At 37.9% G+C, this 26,912-nt stretch overlaps 2 protein-coding genes across 4 annotated transcripts in view; both read left to right on the top strand.

The window, feature by feature from the left end:
- Positions 1–5,249, top strand: part of adcy9 (adenylate cyclase 9) — a 39,532-nt gene extending 34,283 nt beyond the window's left edge. Inside the window, exon 10 of the mRNA XM_051909063.1 lies at positions 833–5,249. Coding sequence (XP_051765023.1) covers positions 833–2,111 — 1,279 coding nt within the window. The 3' untranslated portion in view covers positions 2,112–5,249. The remainder of the gene's footprint in view (positions 1–832) is intronic.
- Positions 5,250–5,975: 726 nt separating this feature from the next.
- The window catches only part of crebbpa (CREB binding protein a), a 42,972-nt gene continuing 22,035 nt past the window's right edge, over positions 5,976–26,912 (top strand). For all 3 annotated transcript variants that reach the window (XM_051909062.1, XM_051909061.1, XM_051909060.1), the window contains exons 1-4: positions 5,976–6,793; positions 18,214–18,860; positions 25,741–25,905; positions 25,982–26,225. In XM_051909062.1, the coding sequence (XP_051765022.1) occupies positions 6,547–6,793; positions 18,214–18,860; positions 25,741–25,905; positions 25,982–26,225 (1,303 nt within the window). In that variant the 5' untranslated portion in view covers positions 5,976–6,546. The remainder of the gene's footprint in view (positions 6,794–18,213; positions 18,861–25,740; positions 25,906–25,981; positions 26,226–26,912) is intronic.

The following is a 26,912-nucleotide window of genomic DNA, read 5'->3' as shown; positions in this document are numbered from 1 at the left end:
TAAAAGCTAACAAACAGCAGTAACATTTACAAGTGACAGCATCTAAACACTTTGACACAAATACAAACGGAAATAAACCATGCTTGCAGAGGTTCTGCTTGACCCTTTTCATCATTACTGCTATCTGGGTCTGATTCGGGCTCAATTTGATAATATAGAGGCCATTAATTACGTTTCCACTGAAGCACATATAACAACTAATGGTAAGGGGCGTGGCGTTTCCGGACGCTTCAGTGAATCACAATACACTGGGCCAGCTAACCAATCTGAGCACATTGCGTATTTCGGAGGGAGTGGTATCATAGAAGCAGGAAGTCAATCCGGCCGTTCAAATGACAATGGAAACAGCGGTGTAGAATAAAGGTAAAATATATGAAAAATACAGTGTGTTGTTGTTTTTTTTTTTTTTTTTTTTTTTTTTAAACGATGCATTAAGACATGTTAAACTGCACCCCATAAACACAATCAAGCCTAGAAAAAAAACAGTGAACCACCCCTTTAAGCTCTGACTACTGAAAATCCGCAGACTTGCTCTGACTTTCAGCAACAATTGTCGACTGACTCCAAGACTGCAAATTAGGGCAAAAAGCCTTTAATCTCAGCTTCATACATTCCCGAAAGTTTTAAGAACATATGGCATTTAAAATGTCATATGATAAGAAGATAGTGACAAAAACAAAAAACTCACCCCTAGCAGCCCATGGCTGAAAAGTAGAATTAAAACATCTTACAATTGAAAGGGCATTTTTGAGCATCTGTTATTGTTGGGGGTGTTATTCTGTAGAACTCTATCCATGCAATCAAATCTAAAATCTCTCTTCCTTGGCTCCAGGAACATGAGTAACCAGAGTGTTGAAGTAGATCACACAGATGACTCTGCGCCCACAGCTCTCGACCTGCTCGTCCTAGAGACTGTGCTCTCCTTCTTCCTTCTGCTGCTGCTGGTTTGGTTCCTCAATCGGGAATTCGAGGTCAGCTACCGTCTACATTACCATGGTAATGTGGAAGCCGACAAGCATCGCATCAAGATTCAGACCATGCGAGATCAAGCGGACTGGCTGCTGCGTAACATCATCCCCATCCATGTTGCCGAGCAGCTGAAGGTGAACCAGAGTTACTCTAAAAATCACGACAATGTCGGGGTCATCTTCGCAAGTATCGTCAACTTTAGCGAGTTCTACGAAGAGAGCTACGAGGGCGGGAAAGAGTGCTATCGAGTACTTAACGAACTCATTGGAGACTTTGACGAGCTGTTGCGCAAGCCTGCTTTCTCCAATGTAGAGAAGATTAAAACCATTGGTGCCACCTACATGGCAGCGTCTGGATTAAATGGGCAGCAGTGCCAGGAGCAGCTGCACCCGCACGCTCACCTACGTGCTCTCTTTGACTTCGCTCTTGAAATGATGCGCGTGGTGGATGATTTTAACAAGAACATGTTGGGCTTCAAGTTCAAGCTGCGAATTGGCTTCAACCACGGGCCCCTGACTGCCGGCGTCATCGGCACTACTAAGCTGCTTTACGACATATGGGGCGACACGGTCAACATCGCTAGCCGCATGGACAGCACAGGAGTGGAGTGCCGCATACAGGTTAGCGAAGAGAGCCACTGTGTGCTCAGCAGAATGAATTATGCCTTCGATTATCGCGGCACTGTAAACGTAAAAGGGAAAGGGCAGATGAGGACTTACCTGTTTCCCCAAATGAACGAGGGCAGATCGGGATCCACACAAAGCCTGGAACAAGGCCAGGTGGACGGTGCCATAGGGTATTTAGAGCCCAACAAACTCGTCAATACAACATCCGCTGCACCACTAAACCCTTCATCCACTTCTCCTAATGTTGCCTCTATCAGTGGCCACGGTGTGCCTCAGGGCCGTGTATTAGGCCCGTCTCAGATTACAGAGGAGTTGCACCAAGACACTAAGGACACTTTTCCTGTCCCTGAGCTCAAAGAAAAGGATTACGAGAGTCCTTATCAAGCACCATCGCTAAGTGGTACACAACCTCCGTCAATAGCACAACTGTATGCTCCATTGGCCAGACCAGAGACACCTTTACAAGGAGAAGATGATGAAGTAGATGAGCATACAAAGCTCAGGGCAGTGGAGTGATTAAAATTTCCTCCTCACCTCGGCTGACCAGCGGTCCTTCCTTAAGAGCCAATCAGCTGTTAATATCGAGGCTCTACATCCTTGAAGGGGCTTTTCCGACCACAACTGTTGGAGTTCCAATGAGTAGCATTAGCAGTCTGTATAGGGGCATATGTGTTGATAATATGACCTAAATAGAAAAATGGGTGCGCTAAGCATCTGCTGTGTGGATCACAGTGTAGCACAGAGGGGAAAATGGATTTAATATTTCTGATGTTCTCAAATTTGTTTTTTGTTTATAAAGTGCCTTTATGACATGTAAACCATATAGGATCAGTCAAATGAACAACTCAAAGAGATATTTGAACAAATATAACAGCATGGCTTTTTGAAAGATGTGGACAGTGAAAAATGCTGTTTTTCGTAACGTAAAAATGTAATGTATTACACCTCTTATGCCATATTAATTTTTTTTTTTTTTTTTTTTTTTTTTTTTTTTATATTTCAGTGTTTTTTCTCTCACTTTGAGACAAAAATCGAAAAGTGCCAGTTATTTAGAAACAGGATGACAGGCTAATGTATTATGGTTATTATAATGAATATACAGCATATTAGTTTCACTACTCATTGGGCAGTCACCTGCATCACATTAAAATGAAACCAAGGAAGACAAGGGTGGATAGATAAAGATGGGCTTCCGGCACTTATGTCCAAAATGCCCTTATTATTATCCAATATATCTGGCAGCAAATAATGTAGCTTTTATCAACAGGAGGTATAAGTGGCTCACGCACAATAGCACCCTGAACTCATGAAATGAGGAAAAACGGCACAATCAGCCTTATTTGTTTGAAATGCAATCAAGAAAGAGGGCAGACACCGTGCTGTGCGATCTCTCCGCTTCATTAGAGGACACAAGGGCCGGTGATTGTAATGCATTCAGAAATTCAGTGTATAATGTTCATTGTAAACATGTTGTGTTTTTTTTTTGTTTTGTTTTTTGCATACAAAAATGTTGGTCTCATAATTTAATGTTTCTCATTGCCTGACAGGGAGACAAGGGAATGTCCTACAGGATTGAAAGTGAAATTAATAAACTAATTTTTCAAATAAGCATGGCACTTAGAATATTTAGCAGAACGAGTGGCACTGTTTTTCCGCTAAATATATCCAGTGAACTCCTGCCAATGAGGCCTTCAATGAAGTATTCATTTGAACAAATTTTGTAGCTGACTTGTTTATCAGTGCATTTTAATTAATTTCGTTCAGTGCCTCAAACTTTTTCATATCAGAATCAGTTATTTTTCACTGTGATCATAGCAGGAGAGCTCGAGTTGGTTATCGCCATAGTGTTTGATCACTGTGCACTTGTGATACCTGTTCACTCCATGGCCTTGAGGAAGATGGTTTTTGTGTTGCCATCATTGGCAAGCAGCTTGAGTTGCAGTTTTGATATAATACATTTACTTTCTTAGTAGATTTGTATGTTATAGCCGGGTTTTTTTATTTTATTTTTGAGTGTCGATTCTGTGTTGGGATTTGACAGCAGCTTTGAGGGGTTTTCTTCCAACACGATTGTGCAGAGAAAATTAGATTTTCTTTGCTTCTCTTTACCTGATTTTTGTCTCAAATGCATTCAGAACACTAGAGAATAATCTGCAGTATATCTTTTAATGCGTCTTACATTTCAATCATCAATCAAGCAAAAATTTTTTGTTTCTCACAAGAAGCAGAGATGAGCAGCAAGTCCTCTATTAGTCCACACCGGTTGGATCAGTATCCTTTGCCATCATATATAATGAATAAGCTGGCCTCTGAGGTTGAGGAAAGTTTTTTTTTTTTTCTTTTTTTTTTTTTTTTACAGAGCAATCACTAATTAGTAAAAAAAAAAAAAATCCTTTTTGTTGAATTTTTTTTCCCTTAAATTGCAATACCAGGTTGTTTCAGTGTCAAAATATCAGCTTTCAGAACACCTGCAATATTATGTCATTGTATTATGTTGTTATTTCCTCTTTGATGTGAATTATAATTCCAGCCTTTTTTTTTTTTTTTTTTTTTTTAAAGAAAATGTACACTGTGTATCTTTAAATGGAACTTTTCGTGATGGAAAAGGGATTTGTTTTTGCTGTAAATTGTTTTATGGTGCACTGCTTTCCAGCCAACACATTCACCTTTGTGTTATTGTATCACTCCATTGGCTAAAGAAGCCCAGTGCTGACAGTATTGAATTATAATTACTTGTGGATAATGTATGTGGTTTTTTATTAAATGCATTCATATTTATTGGGGCTGTGCATGAATCGATGTGCAGCCACAGAGCCTAATATCAAAATGGCATATTTATGAAAGGGAGCCACTTAAAGCAGGGAGGGATCATGGGTCTTTACGACCAGTCCCACCTAACGTAACAAGCACCTATTTTAGTCCTCAAGGCCTGAACTCTAAAAAGTGCCTCAGATTTAATTCTACTCAAGTTTTATGATATTTTGAATGAACTAAAATGGAAAAGTGTGAAGTTAATCTTGATTTATGTGTGATTGTTTCCACTTTCTCACCACTGCCTGCATCCTTGTAGGTTTTCTGTATTTTAGTTTTAAAATGAGGCTTAATTTAATCTTTCAGTTTGGATGAATTATGTTGTTGTTTTTATTATTTTGCCAATTAACATGTCACATGGCTTTCACTGCTTAATTTTTTGTATGAAAATTGAACAAATCTTAATTGATTAGGAGACATGAGAGTGCAAATCAAATCTAAAGTACTGGTGCTCAAGAGTGTTAAAAATGTGCCCTTAAACATGATTTCACAGGCTTTTATTAACTGTGTATTAATAATTTGTGGCTTTTTTTGTGGGAATATGTGTATACCAAAGAATTTTAATAGTGTGGGCAGAAACTGCAAGACAGAGCTGTGCATTTTTGGCAAGATGCAGCACATGTTCTTCAATAATTTGTTCTTATGCACATGAGACACAGCAGGTATTGATTTATTAGCCATTGTATTCAGGCAAAAGCATAATCTGTATACATTTGCACAGTGCACTCACTTTGTATGTACATATCATGTATTGTTTTATTTGATTTTTATTTTTCAAAATTGATGATACATGTGCATGTGCCAGATTTCGAGAGTAGCGAAACAATGAAAAGATATCAGAAATGGTGTGTGTCTGTTTTATGTGTGGGCCAGATGAAAAAAAAAAAAAAAAAAGTGAATATGTAGCTGTAAAACTTAAATTTAGTTACCAGTGGTGCCATATTGAATTTTACATTGATGAAAATGAGGCATTGATGAAAATGAGTGGTATTTACAGTATAAAGGTACTAAATCATGTAATTTTCAAAACTTTCAAAATGGCTACTTATATCCCTCACAGCCTCATTTTCATTCGTGTCAAAAAATAAATCTGTTTTTACAATGATTGTTTTATAACTTTAAATTCACTTCACTATTATTAACCATTACATACGAACATGTTTTAAATGGGCATGTCTGGTATCAGAAGTGGCATTTGTACTATTTATGTGAGTCAGAAGACAGACAAAACATCAATGTTTATTCTTAAGTTTTATATATTTAAAAATTAATATAATTTGGGCTTTAAGAGTAAGTACAATTTGATTTGTTTTACTGCAAACTATTAGGGCTCTAATATTGGCTAAATTTAAAACTATTAATTTATTTCAAATTCCCAAATACAGTTTTGTCTACATGATTATTGACGCAATTAAGAATTCTTGAGCCAAAAATGACAGTCCAGTACTCATTTGTGATCGTCTGCTGCCTCCAGCGGCCGCTTTGCGCGTTCACAACAGGTTTGACGTAGGGCGTGATTGCGCTCTCGCTCCCCCTCCCCCTCGGCTCCGTCTATCTGGAAAAAGAAAAAAAAAACTTTTTGTATCGAAGGAATCAACAGCCGCCATCTTGTCGCGGCTCGGAATCAGGATTTCGATAGAGCACTATTTTTTATTTTTGAACACGGAGCATCCAAACCGAGGTTTGACGACACCGTTCAGCGGAAAATGACACCTTTATATCGCCGCGAAGGAATTTTTGGCGAAAAATCCTGGATTTAATCGGCGTTCGTCGCCCACAAAACCCTCGTATATCTGATTTCCCCTTCAGAGCGGCGCTTGCGTCCGTATTTCGCTGCGAGCGATTATTGTTTATCGGACGCTTTTGGAGGACTGACAGCGCCGAGGAGACTATTTTGCAAAAATATCTCATTTTTATGCAACCGTGCATTTTTACACGGAGCCAGGTTGTTTTTGCACGGAAAAAATTGACGTCAGAAAATGGATCGCATTCCGTTGCAAAATTAACGACGCTCGTGCGCGAGGATTCCTGTGGATATTTTAATTTGGATTTTACGTTGAATTCGCGGAAAGGAGGCGTTTTCTCTCGGTAATATAACGATGATAATGTGGGTGTTGGGTGTTGGATTATCATGGGGTGAATGGTGGTGGCGACGCGGGGCGCTGTTGCTGCTTTTTTGAGAAAATCCTCCGCCGAGCCGCTCCACACGTCTTTCAAAAGTAAGGTAACCTCTGTTCTTCTGACGAAAGGATCCTTCACTTTGCATTTCCCCCCCACAACATTCGGCCAGAAGCAAATCTTAATCGCAATGGCTGAAAATGTGCTCGATGTTGGCCCTTCAAGCGCGAAGCGAGCGAAGCTGACAGCACCTGCTCCAGACGCACCAGGTAAAAGTCCAGCAGGCCTGATCCCAAACCTGCAAAAGACTCTTCATACACTCTTACGAAGCACTATCATACACCTATTCATGCGCCATGTGGAACGCAGCTGTCAAATGAGCCCAGAAACAGTTCAGTCAGCTTCACTGCTCGCTTAAGGCACCCCAAAGTGAAGTTTGTGTCATTATCGTATACTCACACAGCTAACAAAAAAATGTGTTCTAAGAACGTTTTTGTAACGTTTCTATTACGTTATTTATGAACGTTCAAAACATCCAGTTTATTAAATGTTTTATTAGCGTTTTTACTTTGTTATCCGAACGTTGCGTTACTGGAAGAATGTTTGCTCATAACTTTGAGAGAACCTTGCCAGAACATTTGCTAAATTTCTGAGAATGTTTCCTGTTAGCTGGAAATCCTCATGTTGTCCAAAACTCGTATGACACTGAAGGAGAAACGAGCTTTCATAGCGTCGTTTTCCATACAATGAAAGTGAATGGTGACTGTCACTTTGTACTATGCATAAGAAAGTTAGTCCTACGTGTTTTGAAATGCAGGAGGGTGAATGTGTAGTACATGCATAGAGTTGCTTTGCAAATAAAGTTTAGGGAATGATGTTTGGTTAAGAAATGGTTACCAACCAAACTTGTGTGCATATATAAAAGCCCAAATGATCCCCAAGTTGCTCATCTAATAGGCCCAGGTGTCACTTTAATAGCGTATTGCATCAGTCTGGCAGTGAAAATCATCACATCCAAACTTCAGGCTTCTTTCAGATCTGCACATGGAAAGAGTTCCAGTTGAAAGTGTATGAAGGAAAGGGACATATCCATGAGACTGCCCCAGAAAGTGAGAGTTTTAGTTTGTGGTCACTATGATACAGTCACAAAGGTAGCTGCACGATTATGCAAAAATCATAATGGTCGATTTATTCCCTTGAAATTGTAATTGCGATTATCACAATTTACAGTAAATGATGTTTTCAATAGCTTTATACCATTGTTTGAAGCGACTACATGCCATATAGTTATATCAACATAAACAAGCTGAAAACACTCTTTCTGAAAAACGTTTATTTCTTTTCTATAGCATTAAGCCTCAAATGTCAAATATACCCAATGCATCTTGCTTTCTTCTTTAAATAAAAAAATAAAATAAAATAAAATTATGCATGGTACATTTAAATACGCAGAATAATCTAAGTGGACTTTTGAACGACTACATAAATTGTGACATCCGTAATTGTAATCACGATTACAAATTCGATTAATTGTGCAGCCCTACACTCAATACATTTTTGCTCATTAGAAAGTTTAAACATTAGTAAGTTGCATCATATTTAGTCATTTTTTTTCCAAAAGCGACTAATATGTTTTATCAGTTCATGCATTCCCTGGAATTGCATTATTATTATAATTGCATGAAGCTGGGATCACAGGACTAGCTGTGACTCAAGGTGCTTTACAAAGCTTAATCATAAATGCACATCTAAAGAGAACAATCAAAACTAAATTAGCGAAAAACCAAACTAGCTCTCTTGCGAGAAGAGCATAATTCAGAGAGAATTTTGTTAAGTTATTATGTTCAGAGACATGGCATGGGATCATACTGTTTATCTTGTTAGCCATGATAGTTGATAATAGTGTGCTTAGATTAATTAACATTTGTTGTATTGCCCAGTTAGAACAGTATGTTCTAACTGTTTCTCCATTACTTTGAAGTGTCTTATGACATCTTACCTCAGCTGTCATTAACTACAAAAATGGCTGTAGTGACTGTTGCAGTGTGCATGCTATAGATTTGCATCATGCATGCAATGACTAGCGCTCAAATGTGTTAAAAGCTGTCAGTTATCACACACAGGTGGCATAAAGTTCAGCATCCCCTCGTTTACACTGATCAGCATGTAATGTGTCAGATTATCTGTCCGCAGGCAGCTAGTGTATTTGTATGTAAACTTGAGCTCTAGCTTTATTAGCCAAGAAGTCTTGTTGCACCTGTAGAGACTTGTTTCTCTGGCTTCTCTGCTTGTTTATTCACAAAGTAGTGCTTGTTGGACAATCACACGCTTCAGCATCCATCTTGCCTACGTGTGTTCAGACTATACTACTTAATAATCCGACGATTTTACAGATGAAGTGTGTAATTTGTTTCAATAAGTGTTTTTCCACCATTAGTCCGAACTGTTCCAGTTGCTTTTGCACTTGAGCAGTGCTAACCGTGCTGGTACAATGCTCAGTCCAAATGAATCCAATCTGATTTCCAGCAGGGTTCCTTTGCAGTTTGAAAAAGTATGGAATTTGATTTAAGTGATTTCCAGATCTGGATAAGTATGGAAAAAATAAAACAGAGTATGGAAAAAAATATTTGAGTTTCCAGACTATTGCCCTTGTTCAGTTTTCTGATATATAAAATTAAGAATTTCTAAAATTAATTTATCATAGAAACAGAGGCAAAAGTTTAGTGATTGTCAAGCACGACTGAATGAATTAAAGGCGCACATTTTCATTACGCAAAACTCTGTTTTTACCATAAGTGAGTCTCTTTTGAACTTCACTAAATGAATGTGTGTGTGCGCCACTCAAACCAGAAACAGATTGAGCAAACGATCATCTAAATCAGACTGTACTTTGCTGTTTGTTGATCATGCAACATCAGACCACGATTACACTATTAAACTGATGTATCAGAGGTGAATATATGCAGGTTATCGCTTTGAGAAAACCAAAGAAAAAAAACAAAACAAACTAAAAGTGTCTTCAGATGACTGTACTATAAATATAATGCTATATGAACCATATATGTTAGTTATGGTCCGAAAAATCTAGAGAGGTTTGAAAATTTGAAAAGTATGGAAGTATGGTGTAGGAACCCTGGATTTCATATTCAGAAAGTCACTAAAGATGTAAAATGTAAGCTATTTAAACAGATTTTTATGAAAGGGCTCTGGTAAACATACACAAACTTGCGTGAGGTATTTTTTAATCTGATTGAGAAGAGAGTCATATTCAAGCACATACAGTATACAGTTTAGTTTTTTCCTACTGATTGGATTATATCAGGTCTACACCACCACACCCAAATCGAAGTTTTATTTGGATCGAGCTCAGTCGAATCGATTGAGGTGTTTACATGTGGCCGTTTCAATCCGATTACTAAGTGCAGATTATTTAAGTGCATGTAAATGTAGCTACTGAGGTAACTTACATAGGGATGTCAATTTACACATTCCCATGATCGATCGTTGTTTAAATTATCGATCGATTAATCGGTAGCCTTAATACTGCAATATGCATCTACTGCAGTGGCATATAGTCAACAGCATGACAGGGTCTGCAAATGCTGCTCAAAACGTCATGTGAATCAGAAGGGTTTTTAGTCTAAATAAAAGGCTAGAATGATTGTAAAATGAGTTGATGTGATTGATCATTTAGTTAAATTACTTATTTAATAATCAGATATTTTGACTAATACAACATGTCACCAACGCCGCCTCAGATGTGTGCTAGTCAGAATGTACTCCTGTTGTGGACCCAGGTGAAAAAAAGTACACTTCTATAATGTACTTAAAGTGCTCTATTTTCATGCACTAATTTTCTACTTAATATACTAAAAATTGTTCTTTAGTACTTCTTAAGATAATCTTAAGAACATCTAAGTGTACTCAACTGTGCTATTTTGAGGCACCATGAAATATGAACTAAAATGTGCTTTTAATATACTATCTCTGTATTTAAAAAATATGTTTAGTTACAACTTGTAGTACACTGTTTTCAAATGTACTATAAGTGGTAACTTATAGTTAACTTAACATTTTTTAAATACAGAGATAATATATTAAAAGCACATTTTAGTTCATATTTCATGGTGTCTCAAAATAGCACAGTTGAGTACACTTAGATGTTCTTAAGATTATCTTAAGAAGTACTAAAGAAGACTTTTTAGTATATTAAGTACAAAATTAGTGCACGAAAATAGAGCACTTTAAGTACATTATAGAAATGTACTTTTTTTTTCACCTGGGGATGCGCACTTCCTTTTTTGCGCTGAGACACGGCAACTAAACCCAAAAAATTCACATTTTTTTTATTGCAATGTGACCTTGCTTAATCGACGATCGATAAGTTTATTAAACGATTATTCGTCAGTTAATCACTAGAGGCCCAGAACTGCATGGTTTTGTATTCAGCATTGAAATATAGCTATTAAATCTATAACTATGCATGGCTTTGGTTGTTTTTGAAAATGTGTTGTCTCTCAAATGATGAACTCTACACTGTGACCATGCATGAAGTGTTCAACATTCCACACATTGTTTTTTCAGTGAATTAAATGCATCATCTGTGTATTTAAAGTGCACTTTTTCTTTTTGGAATTTTTATTGTGAAATCACTACTCGCACTATTTATACTGAAAAAAATGGCATAGAATAGTGCATGAGGTTGCAAATTTGGGATGCACCTATAGTTTTGCAAGGTTATAACTAGGCACAGAACCTGTAGAAAGTTTGACGTATTTCCCATCTTTTCCCATCTTCATTTAATGGAACTGGTGCTTTTGACTTTCTGGCTACCAGTACAACTGTAAAGTTCTAAGCTAAATTTTACAGATTTTCCCCACAATCAGTTCAGAGAATGTGGAAAGTGTGTAGATTCCATTTGGATCTTGTTATAATGAAACGACTAGTGTGCAGAAGAAAATCGCTTCTCAAATGGCTGTCATTTGCGGCTCAGCACGCCATTCTGGATCTGTTATGTTTTTTTTTTGTTTTTTTTTTTTTGCGTGCACTTCTTGACTGATGTGCAGTAGGGCTAGAAGTGAGTTTATGTTACCTTTTCTTAAATAAAAACCCTTTAAAAACCCATCACCCTTCCAAACTGACGTATAACCGGAGTCTGGCATAATCAAGAGGGTCGAAGTCAGTGCTGGAGATATTTTGCTAGAATAATTCTGAAACGGCACACCGGCCGCCCCATTGTGTGGAGTAATTCAGAGGCGTTTTAGACCGAGAGTGCAGACCTCTCAGTATCTCCTTATCTCAGTATTGATAACACATCACTGGACAGTCAGGCTTATTAAATCCACTGTCCTTAGAGAAAACACTAGTAAACCAACCAAACCAAATGTGACACAGGGAAGAGCACACCATGGTTTCATAAGTGACTTTCTAAGACCACAAAGACATTTTGTCATATTTCTGTGCTTGTTGTATGTAAAAAGGCTGTGCAAACAGGCCTTAACTCAGAATCCTATCCTATAATCTTACCATGGTAATTTCACTTAGGAACTTTTTCAAATCTAAAGTCAATACAAAGCCAAATTATTATTTTATAATTACATTATAATCACAATTTTATAATACACCCTTGTACAATTAGGCTAATTTATAGTTAAGTGCACTAAAAGATTTTTTTTGTGCAAATGCTGAATAGTCTTCACAACAGAGCACGGTGGATTAAAGTCTGTGAAATTTTCTGGAAATTTTTTGAAGATGTTCAGTTTGTTAATGGGGATTTTGAGACAGCTTCTTGGAGAGGGAATTGCATGCTAACAGTTACTGCTAAAGCACAACATGCTGTCAGCATGATAATATTATCAGTAAATTTACTTTTCTAAATTCATCTGTTGTAAAATAATTCATATAAAGCTAAAAATCATAAGAAATCGTAATGCACCAAAATTAAAATACTGAACTCTCTGGGGCGTATATGCTTATTGTAAATGAGCTGTTCTTTTGAATAACTGCTAATTCTGTTAATGCTATATTTGCAAATGATAGTAATTTTTTTTTTTTTTTATAAATTGACTGTGTAGAAAACATTTTTTTTTTAAATGTAATAATGATTTTAAATAAACTCTACTTCAGAAATCTTGCTTGACATATATGCAAATTTTGGGGAACTTTCTGTTTTAGTTGAAAACGAAACCTTTTTCTCCAAACTCCGAAATGTTCTGATTAAGTTGCTAAACCGAGTAACCTAAAGTGAACTTTGTTGGTTCAAACCAAAGCAGGGATTTAGACAGAATGCAGTGTTTGTGAACTGGGATGAAAGAAGGAAACATGACACTTTTACAAGATGCAATTCAGCCCAGTAAAAACTTTTAGTGGTAAGCCATGTGACCAAACCAGCCCTGTGTTAACCTTCCATCACGGAGCCAATAGTCTCCTCGCGTCTCTCCTTCAACTCCACTGCCGTCTATCAACGACAGGTCTGGTCTAAACAGCCTTGTGAAACCTGAACCCGTCTGCTGCTCAGATCCGGCACATGCTCGCAGTCTCTTGTGTGCAAACACTGCTAAACCCGAAAAGGAATTATAGGGATACATCCCTTAGATCTTCAAATCCTGATTCACACTTTGTTTTTCTGCTCTTCTTAGGCCAAAAAGTAGGGCTGGGTAAAAATATTGATTTAAAAGAATAAAAATTTCAATCTTCTTTTGAACATCTTCATATTGATATGGATCTTTTACTGTATGGCAATTTTACACATTGCTATAATTCGTTTTACACAAGAAATGCAATTTATAGGTTACGTCAGTTGGTATCCACAGAGATTTTGGTTATTGGTTATGTCTGCCTTGGGCCCTTTTGTTAATTTTAAGTCATATTTCAACCCTCTACAATGTGAGTAAAACGCTCTCATGTGCGACTAAATCTTCACTCTGGGCGACTAAGTTAGCTGTTGGCTAATTAATTCTTAGATTTTACTCACCAGTGTGTGTGTTACAGGCTAAATGTAAGTTTAGCATCGATATATTTTCACTCGCTGAACATGAGTGCTTGAGAGTTTCGCTCTCCGTCAAGCGATGTGTACTATTTCAGTTCAGCTCAATGGATGCGCAGCGTACATGTAGAATCGACGCGCTACATGTAAACGATATTCTTTGTTGTATTTTTCTGTCAGAATAAAGGGGTTCATTTGGAATTATTCAGCTTTTAAGAACAAGCAGAGGAGATGCCGGTTTCTCCGGTAGTGGGTGGAACTAATGCGCAAAAGCAATCTAATTGGCTGGCACTCATCTATTACCGTCCCTGTTTTGATTTCAGCAAATAGTATATCAGTCTGGCGAGTAAACTAAAAATATTACTAGCCAATGGCGATTCTGTTGCCAGGTTGTGTGTAGAGGGTTGTACTTTTGTAATGTGCCACTTTAGAAGGTTTGCTGTATCATTTGCTGAATTTAGCTTTGAGAGAATTTCTTCATGTGTACACTATCATTCAAAAGTTTGGGGTCAGTACCATTTTAACATTTTTGAAAAGTTGCAGTTTTGATAACTTTATTATCGAGCACATCCTTCAGTTAAGCAACATTAGACTGCATTTTACAACAATCACTTATTTAGCTGATTTGGACGTTAAGTTCGGGCTTTTAGGGTGGAATGAAAGCGCACCGCAGTGAAGGAAAGAGATGTACTAAAATCGCACAGCCCTTTTTTCTTGCTGTTATTGCTGCAGAGTTGCTGTCGTTGCAATGTCTCTGCAATGACTTTGTGAATTTATTGTCTTTTTGAGAAACCTAGACCGGGTGAATATAGTGAAGCAATGTTAACTGCGTACAGAAAAATTGTCTTGTGAATTTTGCGTTTTCTGGTGTGCTCTTCTGATCAGCCTTTATAGAGACCACTGATCAAACAATATAAAACGATTATCGACCGATAACCATTGGTGACCAATCGATCGGAGCACCTTTAATTCTAATATGCTGATTTGCTGCTTAAGAAATATTTATTATTATTAATATTGAAAACAGTTGTGCTACTTAAACTTTTTGCGGAAACCATGATATTTTTTAATGTTTAATTCATTAAATCTTGAAAAAAAAAAAAAAAACACAATTTTTATAAAATAGATGGAATTAAATTATAAATGTCTTTACTGTCACTTTTGATCAATTTAATGAATCCTTAATGGAAAAAAAGTAATAATTTTACTTACTGACCCTAAAGCATTGTATGGTAGTGTAAGCAAAATCAGTATTGTAACTGAAAAATGCCTGAATGAATCAGAATCGAATCGGAACAGATTTGGAATGACAAATTATGACGGATCTCTTTAGCAACCCATGGCTTAAACACTTGAATATGATTGTTTTAAGAAGACTGAGTTGTGGGCTTTAGGGAGAGACTGAAATTGATATAGATGGATAGCCAAGCTGAAAGTCTCCGTTCATGTGGATCTGTTGCCATCCTCCCCATCCGAGTGAAATCCCAGGCGAGATGCACCTGTCCCAGCTCAGACGGCCCGCTATCTTTTAGACTCCGTGAACGACAGCTGCGGTCTACTGCCGTGCGGAGACACTATTTATAACCCACTGCCGGAGCCACTATAACGAGCCTCAGCACGATGATGGAGGGAGAAATCTGGATCCCCATTGGGACTCGAGACTCCAAGGTGCTTCCAAACCCAAACGTTGCTTTGCATTTTGGCTCGGCTTCAAGCTCATAGAGGGCGGGTCGTTGGCACTACACAGCTGAGTGTGTAAGTGAGCACGTGCACGAGTCTGGCTTTGTGATGTGGGTCATTAAGCAAAAGCAAAAGAAAAGGGATGATCCCTACTCCTGCCTCGCTCATGTTTAGCACCTGCTGTGTCTGGCAGCGTGCTTGTCTGTGTTTACTCCTGGACCGGTGCAACCTCATTGCTACCCATGCTGCATCTCAATCAGAGCCGTGGATAGACTGCACAATGTTGCTCTGGGAAATACCACTCGCACATTGACCAAGTTTTTTTTCAAGGCTACTAATGGGTAACTAGTGTATGGCATATCGTGTAGTATGTACTGTGTTCTGCTTACTGTTTTATACAGTAAAAGACACGTGAAATGATATCACGTGTCTTTTTGATATCTTCGTTTATCTTCAGAACACAAATTAAGATATTTTTGATAAAATCCGATGGCTCATTGAGGCCTCCATTGTCAGCAAGATAATTAACACTTTCAGATGCCCAGAAAGGTACTAAAGACCTATTTAAAACAGTTCATGTGACTACAGTGGTTCAACTGTAATGTTATGAAGCGACGAGAATACTTTTTGTGCACCAAAAAAACAAATAACGACTTTATTCAACAATATCTATTGATGTGCGATTTCAAAACACTGCTTCATGAAGCTTCGAATCTTAACGAATCTTTTGTTTTCGAATCAGTGGTTCGGAACGTCTATCAAACTGCCAAAGTCACATGAACCATTAAAATTTCAAAACATTTCGAAACACTTATGACGTAATGAAGCCTCGTTTACTGAAATCACGTGACTTTGGCAGTTTGATACACGCTCCGAACCACTGATTCGAAACAAAAGATTTGTAAAGCTTCAAAGCTTTATTTATTTAATTTGTGTATTTGGCACACAAAAAGTATTCTTGTCGCTTTATAACATTAAGGTTGAACCACTGAAGTCAGATGAACTTTTTTAAATACATCTTTAGTAGCTTTCTGGGCATCTGAAAGTGTTTATTATCTTGCTGGCAATGCAGGCCTTACTGAGGATTTGATCAAAAATATCTTAGAGATGAACAAAGGTCTTATGGGTGTGGAACGACATGAGGGTGAGTAATTAATTTCATTTTTGGGTGAACTAACCCATTAATGAATTATTAAATTCCTTTATTTTAAAAAACACATATACACCAGACGCTTCGGCAATCAGCCTTCTTCAGTGAGTCATAAAAATAAAAAATAGTATAGCATACTATTCAGTTTGTACATGCACTGCCTAGGATTTTTTAAATAGCATGTAAAACAGTGGAAAATGTTGCAAACAGTGGAATGCTACATTGTTTCTTGTCCTTACTAGTGTTTGGCACGCTATGCCATATGTACTGTACAGACTTTTAAAAATAGCATGTAAAACAGTCTTCCATGGTAAACATTATAAATAGTTGTATGCAACATTGTCGCTTAAACCACACTAGTGTATGGCCTAGTATACAGTATGAACTGAATACTGCCAGTGCTTTAATAAGAATAGCATGTAAAATAGTCTTACAAACAGTAATATGCTACGTTGTCGCTTAAACCACACTAGTGTGTGGCATACTATGCAGTATTTACTGTATACTGCCTACAGTTTTATAAAAGTAATATATGAAACAGTACACCTTATTGTCATTTGACATCAGTAATGTACAGCATAGTATGCAGTATGCACTACAAATGATTAAGTGGGCTCATTCTCATTGGAATAAAAGGAGTGAATCATTATCAAGTCCATTATTTTATAGCCCTTCTTGCACCTGAATCAGTGGTGACATCATCTCTTAGCGTCCCTCCTGTAGTGTTGGTGGCATTTACTCTGCTAAACATGCAAACAGCTGTCTTTAGTCTCTCACAGTCACGGAGGTGATGGAGAACGTCTCTCTCTTCCCAGCTGTTCTGCTATATCATACGCAGTCCCGTGTGTATATAAAGCATCAGTTGTTCATTAGCAGATTTTAATAGATGAGGTGGATTTATTAGGGCTATTAGCAGACTCGGTTGCAGATCAAGCCTCATGCAGGCATATTGATTTAGACTGCTACTCTCTCTGCTGTTTTCCCTCACAATGTAGAGCTGCTAAAGCAATATTTTCATGGCGTCAAAACCACAGCTTAGATAAGACCCTTTAATAATATGAAAAGTAGACAGGATATTTATTTTGCAGAAATGCTGATTCATCTTACGGCAAAATTTGTTGTTAAATGAGACATTTGAGATTTCTACAATGTCATGCCAGATGTCGTTGCAGAAACAAGCTTGTGGTGTTGTCAATGTGCAGGTTGTGCAAAAAATTATAATATAATGGGTCAGCCTAGAAAGCACATATAGGAACAAAACCATTTGAACAGATTCTGTGAAAATTGGGGCAAGAGGGTTCAAGAGGTCGTCGAAAAATGAAAAACCTCAAAACTTTGAAAACTTTAAAAGTAGTCCAGCCCCTACTTGTTGTTTTTGGTGTAGGCCTTCGAACATAACGTCATTGTTTTTGATGAATGTATTTTTACAATACAAAGAGCAAAATGTAACATTTTACCAGATTTAGTGCTACACTTATTCACTTTTATTTGTTCCCCAATAAATAATGTTTTTCCACTAAATGTTTAGATTTTATACAATTATTGTGCCTCATGATTTTTCTATAGTAACTTTTCCTGCTGAATTATCCACTAACCTAGTTTATAATAGTATTTTTGTTGTAGATTATGATTATATATTTTCTCATTTGTTGTTTTTTTTTTATAATGTAGTTGTCTGTATTTAGTAGATTGTGTTTAACTCACAAATGAATGATTATCAGTTCAATACACAGAGATAGAGAAATTCTACATTGATTTAAAAATATCAGCCGAATTTATGGGATCGGATCGGTTCTGAAAAAATGGTATCGGTGCATCCCTAATAATCGGATTTGGACTGACAATTAAATTTCTCCCTCTCTTTCTTTACTTAGAGTTGGGTTCACTTTCCTGGGATGACTTAGAGAACGATCTTCCAGATGAGCTGATTCCTAACGGAGACCTGGGGCTGATGTCCATGCCCTCTAACGGTGGGGCTGCAGGTACAGGCGGTCATGGCCCCATGGTCCCCGATGCTGCTGCCAAGCACAAGCAGCTCTCTGAGCTCCTGCGGCCGGGAAGCAGCGCTGGGATGAACTCAGCCAGTCCGCAGCCTGGCGGCATCGGACCTCAACTGGGTGGGCTTGGAAAGAGTCCCCTGGGCCAGGGCTCCCCTTCTCACCCGTCGCAAACACAGAAACCAGGTGGTACCCCAGGGACGCAGGGCAATAATGCTGGCTCAGCTGGCATGGGACTCGGCACGGGATTTAACCAGGCCATGCTGAACAGCGGCATGATGGGACAGAATGCGGGCGCTCAGCCCGGTCAGGTGATCAATGGAACCCTTGGGTCTGTAGGCCGCGGTCGAGGTGCGCCGGGGATGCAGTACCAGGGTGCCACCATGCAGGTGGCAACTTCTGTAGGAGCGGGAGGAGCAGCGGGGGCGGCAGCACCAGGAGGAGCAGCGAGTGTCCTGGCAGAGACGCTCACGCAAGGGACACAGCAGATGGGCATCAACACCCAGCAAGGCAGCATCAACAAGGTGAGATGACCAGTTTCCTTTGCTGTGGTTTCACTTTCACCCATTTAGAGTTCATAGTCATGTTAAGACACAAAGAAAAAATTCTACTTTGCATCCTTATTCTCATTAGCCAGGTTTCCATTCAGTTATTTTTATGCACATTTGGATAAATAAGCTGATTGGCAAGAATGTAATAAAATTTCCAAAGTGCAAATAAAAAATTGAGGTCGATAAGGTAAGACGTGCACAATTATCATACAAATTCCTAGATGTGCATCACAAAAATCATGTAACTACCTCAGGTCATGTCACTAAATAATTTACCCAGATGAATGGCTATTATTACTTTCCAGGACATTCTGACGCAGAAATAAAGCTTCTGCTGCCAAGTGTTTTTTTTTTTTTTTTAAACACACTATAAAGCACGCTATAAACCACACATAATTTAATATATTTAATAAAATAGCTGTGGTGGTTTGCTCAGTGGCTACAATTTCCATTTCTATTCTTCTTCTGATTTATCCGTAACTAATGATTTTGTTCCCGATGGGATGGAAGTGCTGATTTATTCGCAAACAGTTTTGTGATATTCTGCTTTTTACTTATTTATTCTGCTTTTTATATATATATATATATATATTTATTTATTTTATTCTATTAAATCTAAAAAAGCTTAAACGAAAATTAGAAATGTTTACTTCTAACTGAAATAAAAGTTGAAGTACTAAAATTAACTAAAATAAAGCTAAATAGAAATTAAAAAACAAACAATATAACAACGTAATAAAGTTTCTACAGCTTAAACTAAAATTCAAATGAAAACTGTAAATATAAAATATGAAAATTAAAGCTAATTCAAAATTTTAAAAAAATACTGTAATAGTATATAATAAATACTAAAATAACACTGAATTTTGCAGCTCATTTCCTATTGGTAGATCATGTCACACTCATTCAGTGGAAATTAACAACAACAACAATAATTAATAAATGGTTCAAATTTCAAAAATCCACATGGGTACCATCAAGTCCCTGTTTCTTTCTGCAATAAGTTATGACAGTTATGTTTGGTGAAATTTGTTTCATGTCTGTTTTTAGAGCTCTAGCATGCTGCTGGAATCTGATTAGTGTGTAAATCAGGCTGTACATCTAGTTTCATCTGCCAGTGTAACAGACGGACTCACATTATCACTCTTTATCTGGAGCCGCTCTTTGCTGCCTCATTGTTTGATTGCATGACTCATCCCTGCACTTGTGTTTTTTATTAGGCTTAAATGCTTGCGTTACGAGAGCAGTTGCGTGCCAGAACACTCTTAAACTCTGCCATTTTGTTTGAAGGCCTCCGATAAAGGCAGCTGCAGAACTATGCTTGATAGGAAGGCAAATGAAAAGCTCTCGACGTAAAGTGCCATGTTACATGCATACGCATCTCATTTGTGCTCTATGCAAATTTGATGAATAGAACGTGTCTCTCTATGATAGATGGGTTATTGACTGATGGGGTCTAAAAGCAGCACTCGGGTGTCAAAATTGGCAGGTGTGTGCATTTGTATTACAAATTCAAATCCCAATGCGCAAATAGCTAGTGATTTATTGGGGTTAGAGCTGGAATATGCTTTTATTTTGCATTTTAAAAAAAAATTATTCATTATCACAAATAAAACAATTGGAGAGATACTTTGAATTAAAAAATTATCATGAATTTCAAAACGCCATTTGATAGCGTGTGTGAACGCAAGCGTTCGACATATGCACTGTCCAGTGTCTGTGCTATTTTTCTCCAGAATTTGACAAATTAAATGAAAAAATGTCTTTGTATTCTTTTAAACTAAAGTTTAAACTGGCTATCTCTTAACCCCCTCATGCTTCGGTACCTAGTCGGTAATGAAATGTAAAAAAAATGAGCGCTGTTGAGTGAATTTGTAAACACCTCTGATTGGCCATTGTGTTGATATACTCATCAGATATACAGTATCTCACAGAGGTGAGTACACCGTTCACATTTTTGTAAATATTTTATTATATCTTTTATATAAAAATATTTACAAATATTTAGAAAATATTTACACATGAAAAGAAAATATTTACAAAAATGTGCGGGGTGTACTCACTTCTGTGAGATACTGTATCTGTGATTGGCTTCAATGATCAACGCTTCAAAAATATTGTAAATAGATATCAATGACGCTCACCGAGCGCTTACACAGATACACACAGGAGCGTTTGAAAGCAGGCATCTATCGCGGACCAGTCCACTGATAGACACCTGCTTCCAAATGCTCCCGCTTTCAAAACGCTTTCAAATTCAAACACTTCCATGTGCTTTCAAACGGTCCCGTGCATTTGATCATTGTAGCCAATCACAGACATATCCGATGAGCACGTCAACACAATGGCCAATCAGACGTGTTTACTAATCCGCTCAACGGTGCTCAAAGCGTCACATTTTTTAAATTTCAGTACTGACTAGGTACCGAAGTTGGTACTTTTGACAACTCTAATGTGATCATAATCCATTGGGGGCAGGGAGGAGCAGTCGACCTCTGGTTTCGACCAGGCAATCGAACCAAGTGTGAACGCACCCTTTGTTTTTCGGTTTGGTCCTAGTATCGTGTTCTCCAGCATGATTTTGAGATTCAAAAAAAGACCATTGGACCATCTGTCACATGATCAGTGTGACCAATTAAAAATAAAAAATCTGCAAAAATTTAGCCATTCGTACTCATACTTGGATGCTGGTAGTGTCACATGGGAGGGAATGTTTTCTGGCCTGTGGTACCACCAGGAAGATGTTGTACCCTTTCGGTGTCATGAAGGTGGTTAAATGCTCTCACCGCACAAGAGGCTCATCTGGAGCGGCTTTCGACTGTACAGCTCACTCTTTTCAGCCACTTTTTATCTTGAGTAAATGATAAAGCAACAACTGTTCACTTTTATTGTTGCTCTGCTGTTACTGTTTGTAACATTGTTACAAAGTAACTGTTTGAAACAATGTAGTATTGCGTTCTGTCTGCGCTATTGTTGTCTCCAGTTGATAGGGATTCAAGACAAACTCAAGCTTTTGCTGCTTGTACAAGCACATCTGCTCAACTTATTGAAGCATCTGTGCTTCCCTTTAGGCCGTGTGTCCATTGCATCTTTGGCAGTTACATTGTCATACGCATTTTTTCAGCATCTTGTGCATGTCATTGTTTAAAAATACTTCAGCTTTTGTAATGGGCCACATCAGTGTCATTTTTAAAATAATGGGCCGTTTTAAAGAAGTCCGGGGCAGTGTATGAATCTTGAGCGAATGTAACATTTGTGTACGATAGAGTACCGTTATTAAGAAGCTTAATATGTTCATACCAATAATGATAACTATATTAGTATCCACACCAATGCATGATAACGTTCTGTTTTGTTTTGTTTTCTGCTGGTTTAAATGCTCAAGCTCTTTAAAGTCCCCCCGTAGTCAGTAATTTTATCCCTTAACTCATCTTTCATCACCAAAATGACACATTTAAACATTTTTTTTTTTTTTTCTGTGGGGAAAAAAAAAAAAAAAATGTCTTCATGCCTTAAAATACCATGCTTTATTTATGAATATGCTAATTAGCCCCGCCTCCACTCACACTCATGAGCTCAGAGATCCACTTGGTCAACTTACTAAGGTAAACACTGCACAACAGTATCGCTCTTTACCAACTTTTCTTCAGTGTTCGACTGAAAATGAACATGCCGTGTGTCCACCAAAGCATTTATAGTCGGCTAAAAAGCCAGTTGCTCTTCTGAAAACGTCTAGCTATGGGCACTTGAAAGCTCTTCAGTGGCTCAGTGTTTTTTTTGTTTTTTTTTCAGTTGTGGCACATCAGAGGAAGTGTTACTAGTATCTGATTTTGCAGATAGTTTGTTTCTGATTATAAAAATGTTGACACAATATAAAGTACTTGCTCTGGTTCTTGTTTTGGATGATTTTGTTCAGTTGATGTGCTTCTTGTCATTTGTTGCCATTGTACAAGCAGGATGTGACTGTTGGTCAATGTGGTGTTTTTCCCACCCTCCCCCACTGTGATTGGGCATCTGGTTAAAAAGTGACAGTGACGAGTGCTGCGTTTTACACGAAGTTGAACATTTTTAACTGTAGACGGCCATAAAGAAATGGCAAGCACGCAGTCTTAGGAAAAAATGCTTTGGTGGACACACGGCCTTAGAATGACATGAGTTAAATTGTTAAATTATTTTGGGTGAGCTATTTATAGAACATGATGTCACAAAGGTCATGATTGATTGGTTCAGAGTAGGGATGCACCGATAGGATTGTTTTGGACCGATACTAATTTTAACAAACAATTATTGGCCGATAGCGAAACGAATATTTGTCACTTGCTCTCTTATTTGAAGTTTTGTCATTTAAAATAGTGTTTTGATCATGTTTTAAATTATCAAAGTTAAAAAGTAAACAAATGTAAGAACGCTGCATATTCTTCACTGTATAAATTAAAAACATATGAATCCTTATTAAAGTTATAAAAGTTATTTTGCCAAGAGAAGTGAGTTTTTTTTTTATTTATTTATTTTTTTTTTTTTAAAAATTTATTAACATTAAAATGCAGACAGAAGCGCAGCAGGATTATTAGGCTGTTGTCACTTTAAGAGCTGCACGGATCCAATATACTGTTACACAAGTGTGTTTTATCTCAGCTGTTTACATTCATTTAAGACGTAACCGACTATGATTACAAGGATACTCACCAACGGCCATGTTGATATCATTTTGGGTGAATTAGAAGAAGCGAAAGACAACACTATTCGGTATTTGCGCGCTGTCTCGAGACGCTGCTGTCCAGGCTCATGCTATGGATGTGTGCGAACTTCACACAGTGAGTAGAATTGAGTTCTCTTTTGTGTTTTCTTGCACTTAAATATTTAAATTCACAAGGTTTAAAACCACATACAAAGTATAAACTTTCGCAAACATGTAGCACTGGCCTGATCGGGACAGTGACTGTGTTGCACAGTTCAGTTGTCCCGAGCGTTATTCACACTGCCCCTGGACGGTCCATAATGACGAGCACTGCTGTATTTTGTACAGATTTCATTTTGTTTTGGCAGCTGTTTAATTATTTTACACAGAGAAAAATGTTGGATTATGCAACAGACATTATATAGCTCAGTGCCTGCACGCAGTTAATTAATAAATCATCGGTTTGTTATATCTGCCTTTTTCATGCTATCGCCGATATGTCGATCAAAAATCGGCCGATAAATATCATCAGCCGATACATTGGTGCATCTCTAGTTCAGAGGGAGGAAATCCTGGGGACGATGCAGATCTGCTGGGAAAGAGAATCCTGGCTGCTCAGAGAGAGAGAGAGACAATGTGTGTGTGGATGAGTAAGCAGAGAGAGTAGTGTGAGAAGTGTGTTGGTGTGCATGAATGAGTGAGCAGAGAGGAGGGGCTGCTGGTGCGTGTGCCACTCCACTGGCCTCTTTCATCTGGTCTGCTGGAGCGATGTCAACAGGGGAGCATGGACGGCCGGCACACTGCTGGAGATCAGCACAGAGAAAGACAGGAAGAGGGAGGGGAGTTTGTCTGACGGGGGAAGCCCTTCTCTGCTCAAGATCATAGTGAGCTGCTAAAAATGTAGTAATGCTTAGATCAAAATTATTGTTTGGTGTTTCATTGATATGCGTGAGGGACAGTAATATTTAATTGGCTGTTTGCTGTTGAGCCATGAAGTTTTGCATAATCCAAATGCTCACGTTATATGAATATAATGGCAAAATAAGGTAAATGATTTTTTTCTATAGAAATGTGAATTGTAAGGGTTTTTAGTGCCGTCACTGAATAAAATGAAAGGGTTACTGTAGTTAACTAAAACCATAAACATTTTAGTTAATAGAAATAAAATGAAATGTTAACTGAAATGAAATAAAATATAAAAAATAAACTTATTTTATTTCAGCTAGTTGCCAAGGCAACATTTCTCATTTTCATTTAGTTTTAACCTGATGTAATAAAACAACTAAAACTGAAATAAAAATGAAAAGTTATATAAAGACTATTAAAAACACACTAAAATTACTAGAACTTTAAAATTAAAAATAATTAAAAACATTAAAAATATTAATATTATTATTAATAATAAAAACTATAATAGTATCTCAATGATGCCTGTCAACATATATTTTCATACCTCCTCGTGCACAGACATCACGCGTCATCAGCAAGCTCAGTAATAAGGCTATGCAGAGTTGTAGATAGACAGTAACCGAGCACCACAAACAAACAGCAGCCGCCTTTTACAGTTCCTCCTGAACCAAAACAACGAGCTTATGCTGCGTTCACGCCATGTTGTAACTGCAGTTACGAGATGGCAACCCGTGACCTATGTGATTTAAACATGAGGTAATTTAATGCCGTTTCTCGTGAGGCTTTGCAGACTCTGCTGTGTGCGTTCATGTGTTTTCGAGGAGGCATGGCTTTGGAGATGCTCTGAAGGGTGGGTGGGATCTCATGTTTTCAGAGCTAGCTTGCTATTGCTAGCCTCTCTGAAATTGCCTACCCTACCTTTAAGTGAAACATAGCACACACACAAGTCACTTTCAAACAAACTAGTTTTATGTTGGTTAACGTGTCATGTTTGCGTGACCAACTTGAAAATGTTGTGTTCTCTTGCAAAACTCTTGATAGCATTGATTCTCGTTGAAATTACTGGATTTTAACCATGAAAATGGTAAATGATCCCATACTACAGTAATGAAGATCTTTACAACGCACAAGGAATGTTGGCGGATCTTCCTTTAGAGAAATCAAATTTTGTTGTTTACCAGGTGTAAGTTTAGATATGAGATTCTGTGTCTGGATCTTTATGATGACTCATCTGAAATAATATTTCCATTTTTCTTCCTCTTGTAGATGGGCATGGCAGGTGGCAACAGTCCGTTTGGTCAGTACCAGGGTGGAGGGCAACAAATGGGCACGACTGGCGTGAACGCTCAGAATAAAGGCGGCCTTCCCAACAGCCTGCCCCCGTTTCCAACTGACCTAAAGGGAGCGACGGTCACCAGCGTGCCAAACATGGTGAGTTTCCCATCATGCACACAAACTGAATAGAGCTTGCAGGCAAAAGTTTATTCTGTGATGCCTTCTTTTGCAGCCCCAGCAGCAGCAGGTGTCGGTGGGTATGGTGGCAGGTCAGGGCGTGTCCGCAGGCCCCACGGCCGATCCGGAGAAGCGCAAGCTGATCCAGCAGCAGCTGGTTCTGCTGCTCCATGCCCACAAGTGCCAGCGGCGCGAGCAGGCCAACGGCGAGGTGCGAGCCTGTGCCCTGCCACACTGCAGGACCATGAAGAACGTCCTCAACCACATGACACACTGCCAGGCCGGCAAATCCTGCCAAGGTGAGTCGACATCGAATTTTCTTTTCCACATGACTCTCGTGTGGGCTTCAGTGCAGCTTCAACACCAGTGTCACACACTGCTTGACCACAACATGAAAAGTTGTGGAGATAGTGTTACAGAAAGCCGATATTACAAAGTTGATAAACAGAAGGTGGCAAGAATAGACAGTAAATAGTGAAAACAAGCAAAAGAGAATGGTTGTGATTCTTGTTCTAAAAAGTATGTTTTATGTTGCCTTACAAGATCTACTTCTTTCCAATTCCTAACATTTCTGGTTCTTTAATGATTCCATGAAGATTTTTTTTTAGTAATTGAAGTTCTTGAAGTAATATTTAAAAAAAAAAAAAAAAAAAAAAAAAAAAAAATACAATTCCATGGCCAAATGATAAGATATGTTTGAAAATGATCAGTGGTATTTTATACAAATTAATGAAGAATTATATGCATTAAAAAATTAATTACAAATTTTACTTATTTTCATGCATATATGTAATACAATATAATTTCCATACACTATGTAATGTTTATTAAAACATGTCTGCAAAAGTTTGGAACAAGTTGGGTTTTGGATTTGGGTTTGGAACAAGGGTTGCATGAAGAATGATTTTCGTGTATAGAGTGTGAGTGTGAGTGTGAGTGTGTGTGTGTGTGTGTGTGTGTGTGTGTGTGTGTGTGTGTAAATCCAT

The sequence above is a fragment of the Ctenopharyngodon idella genome, chromosome 10 (assembly GCF_019924925.1).
Source record: "Ctenopharyngodon idella isolate HZGC_01 chromosome 10, HZGC01, whole genome shotgun sequence".
Classification (NCBI taxonomy): Eukaryota; Metazoa; Chordata; class Actinopteri; order Cypriniformes; family Xenocyprididae; genus Ctenopharyngodon; species Ctenopharyngodon idella.
The sequence above is the reverse complement of the archived record's forward strand: the minus strand, read 5'-3'. Positions and strand labels throughout refer to the sequence as shown.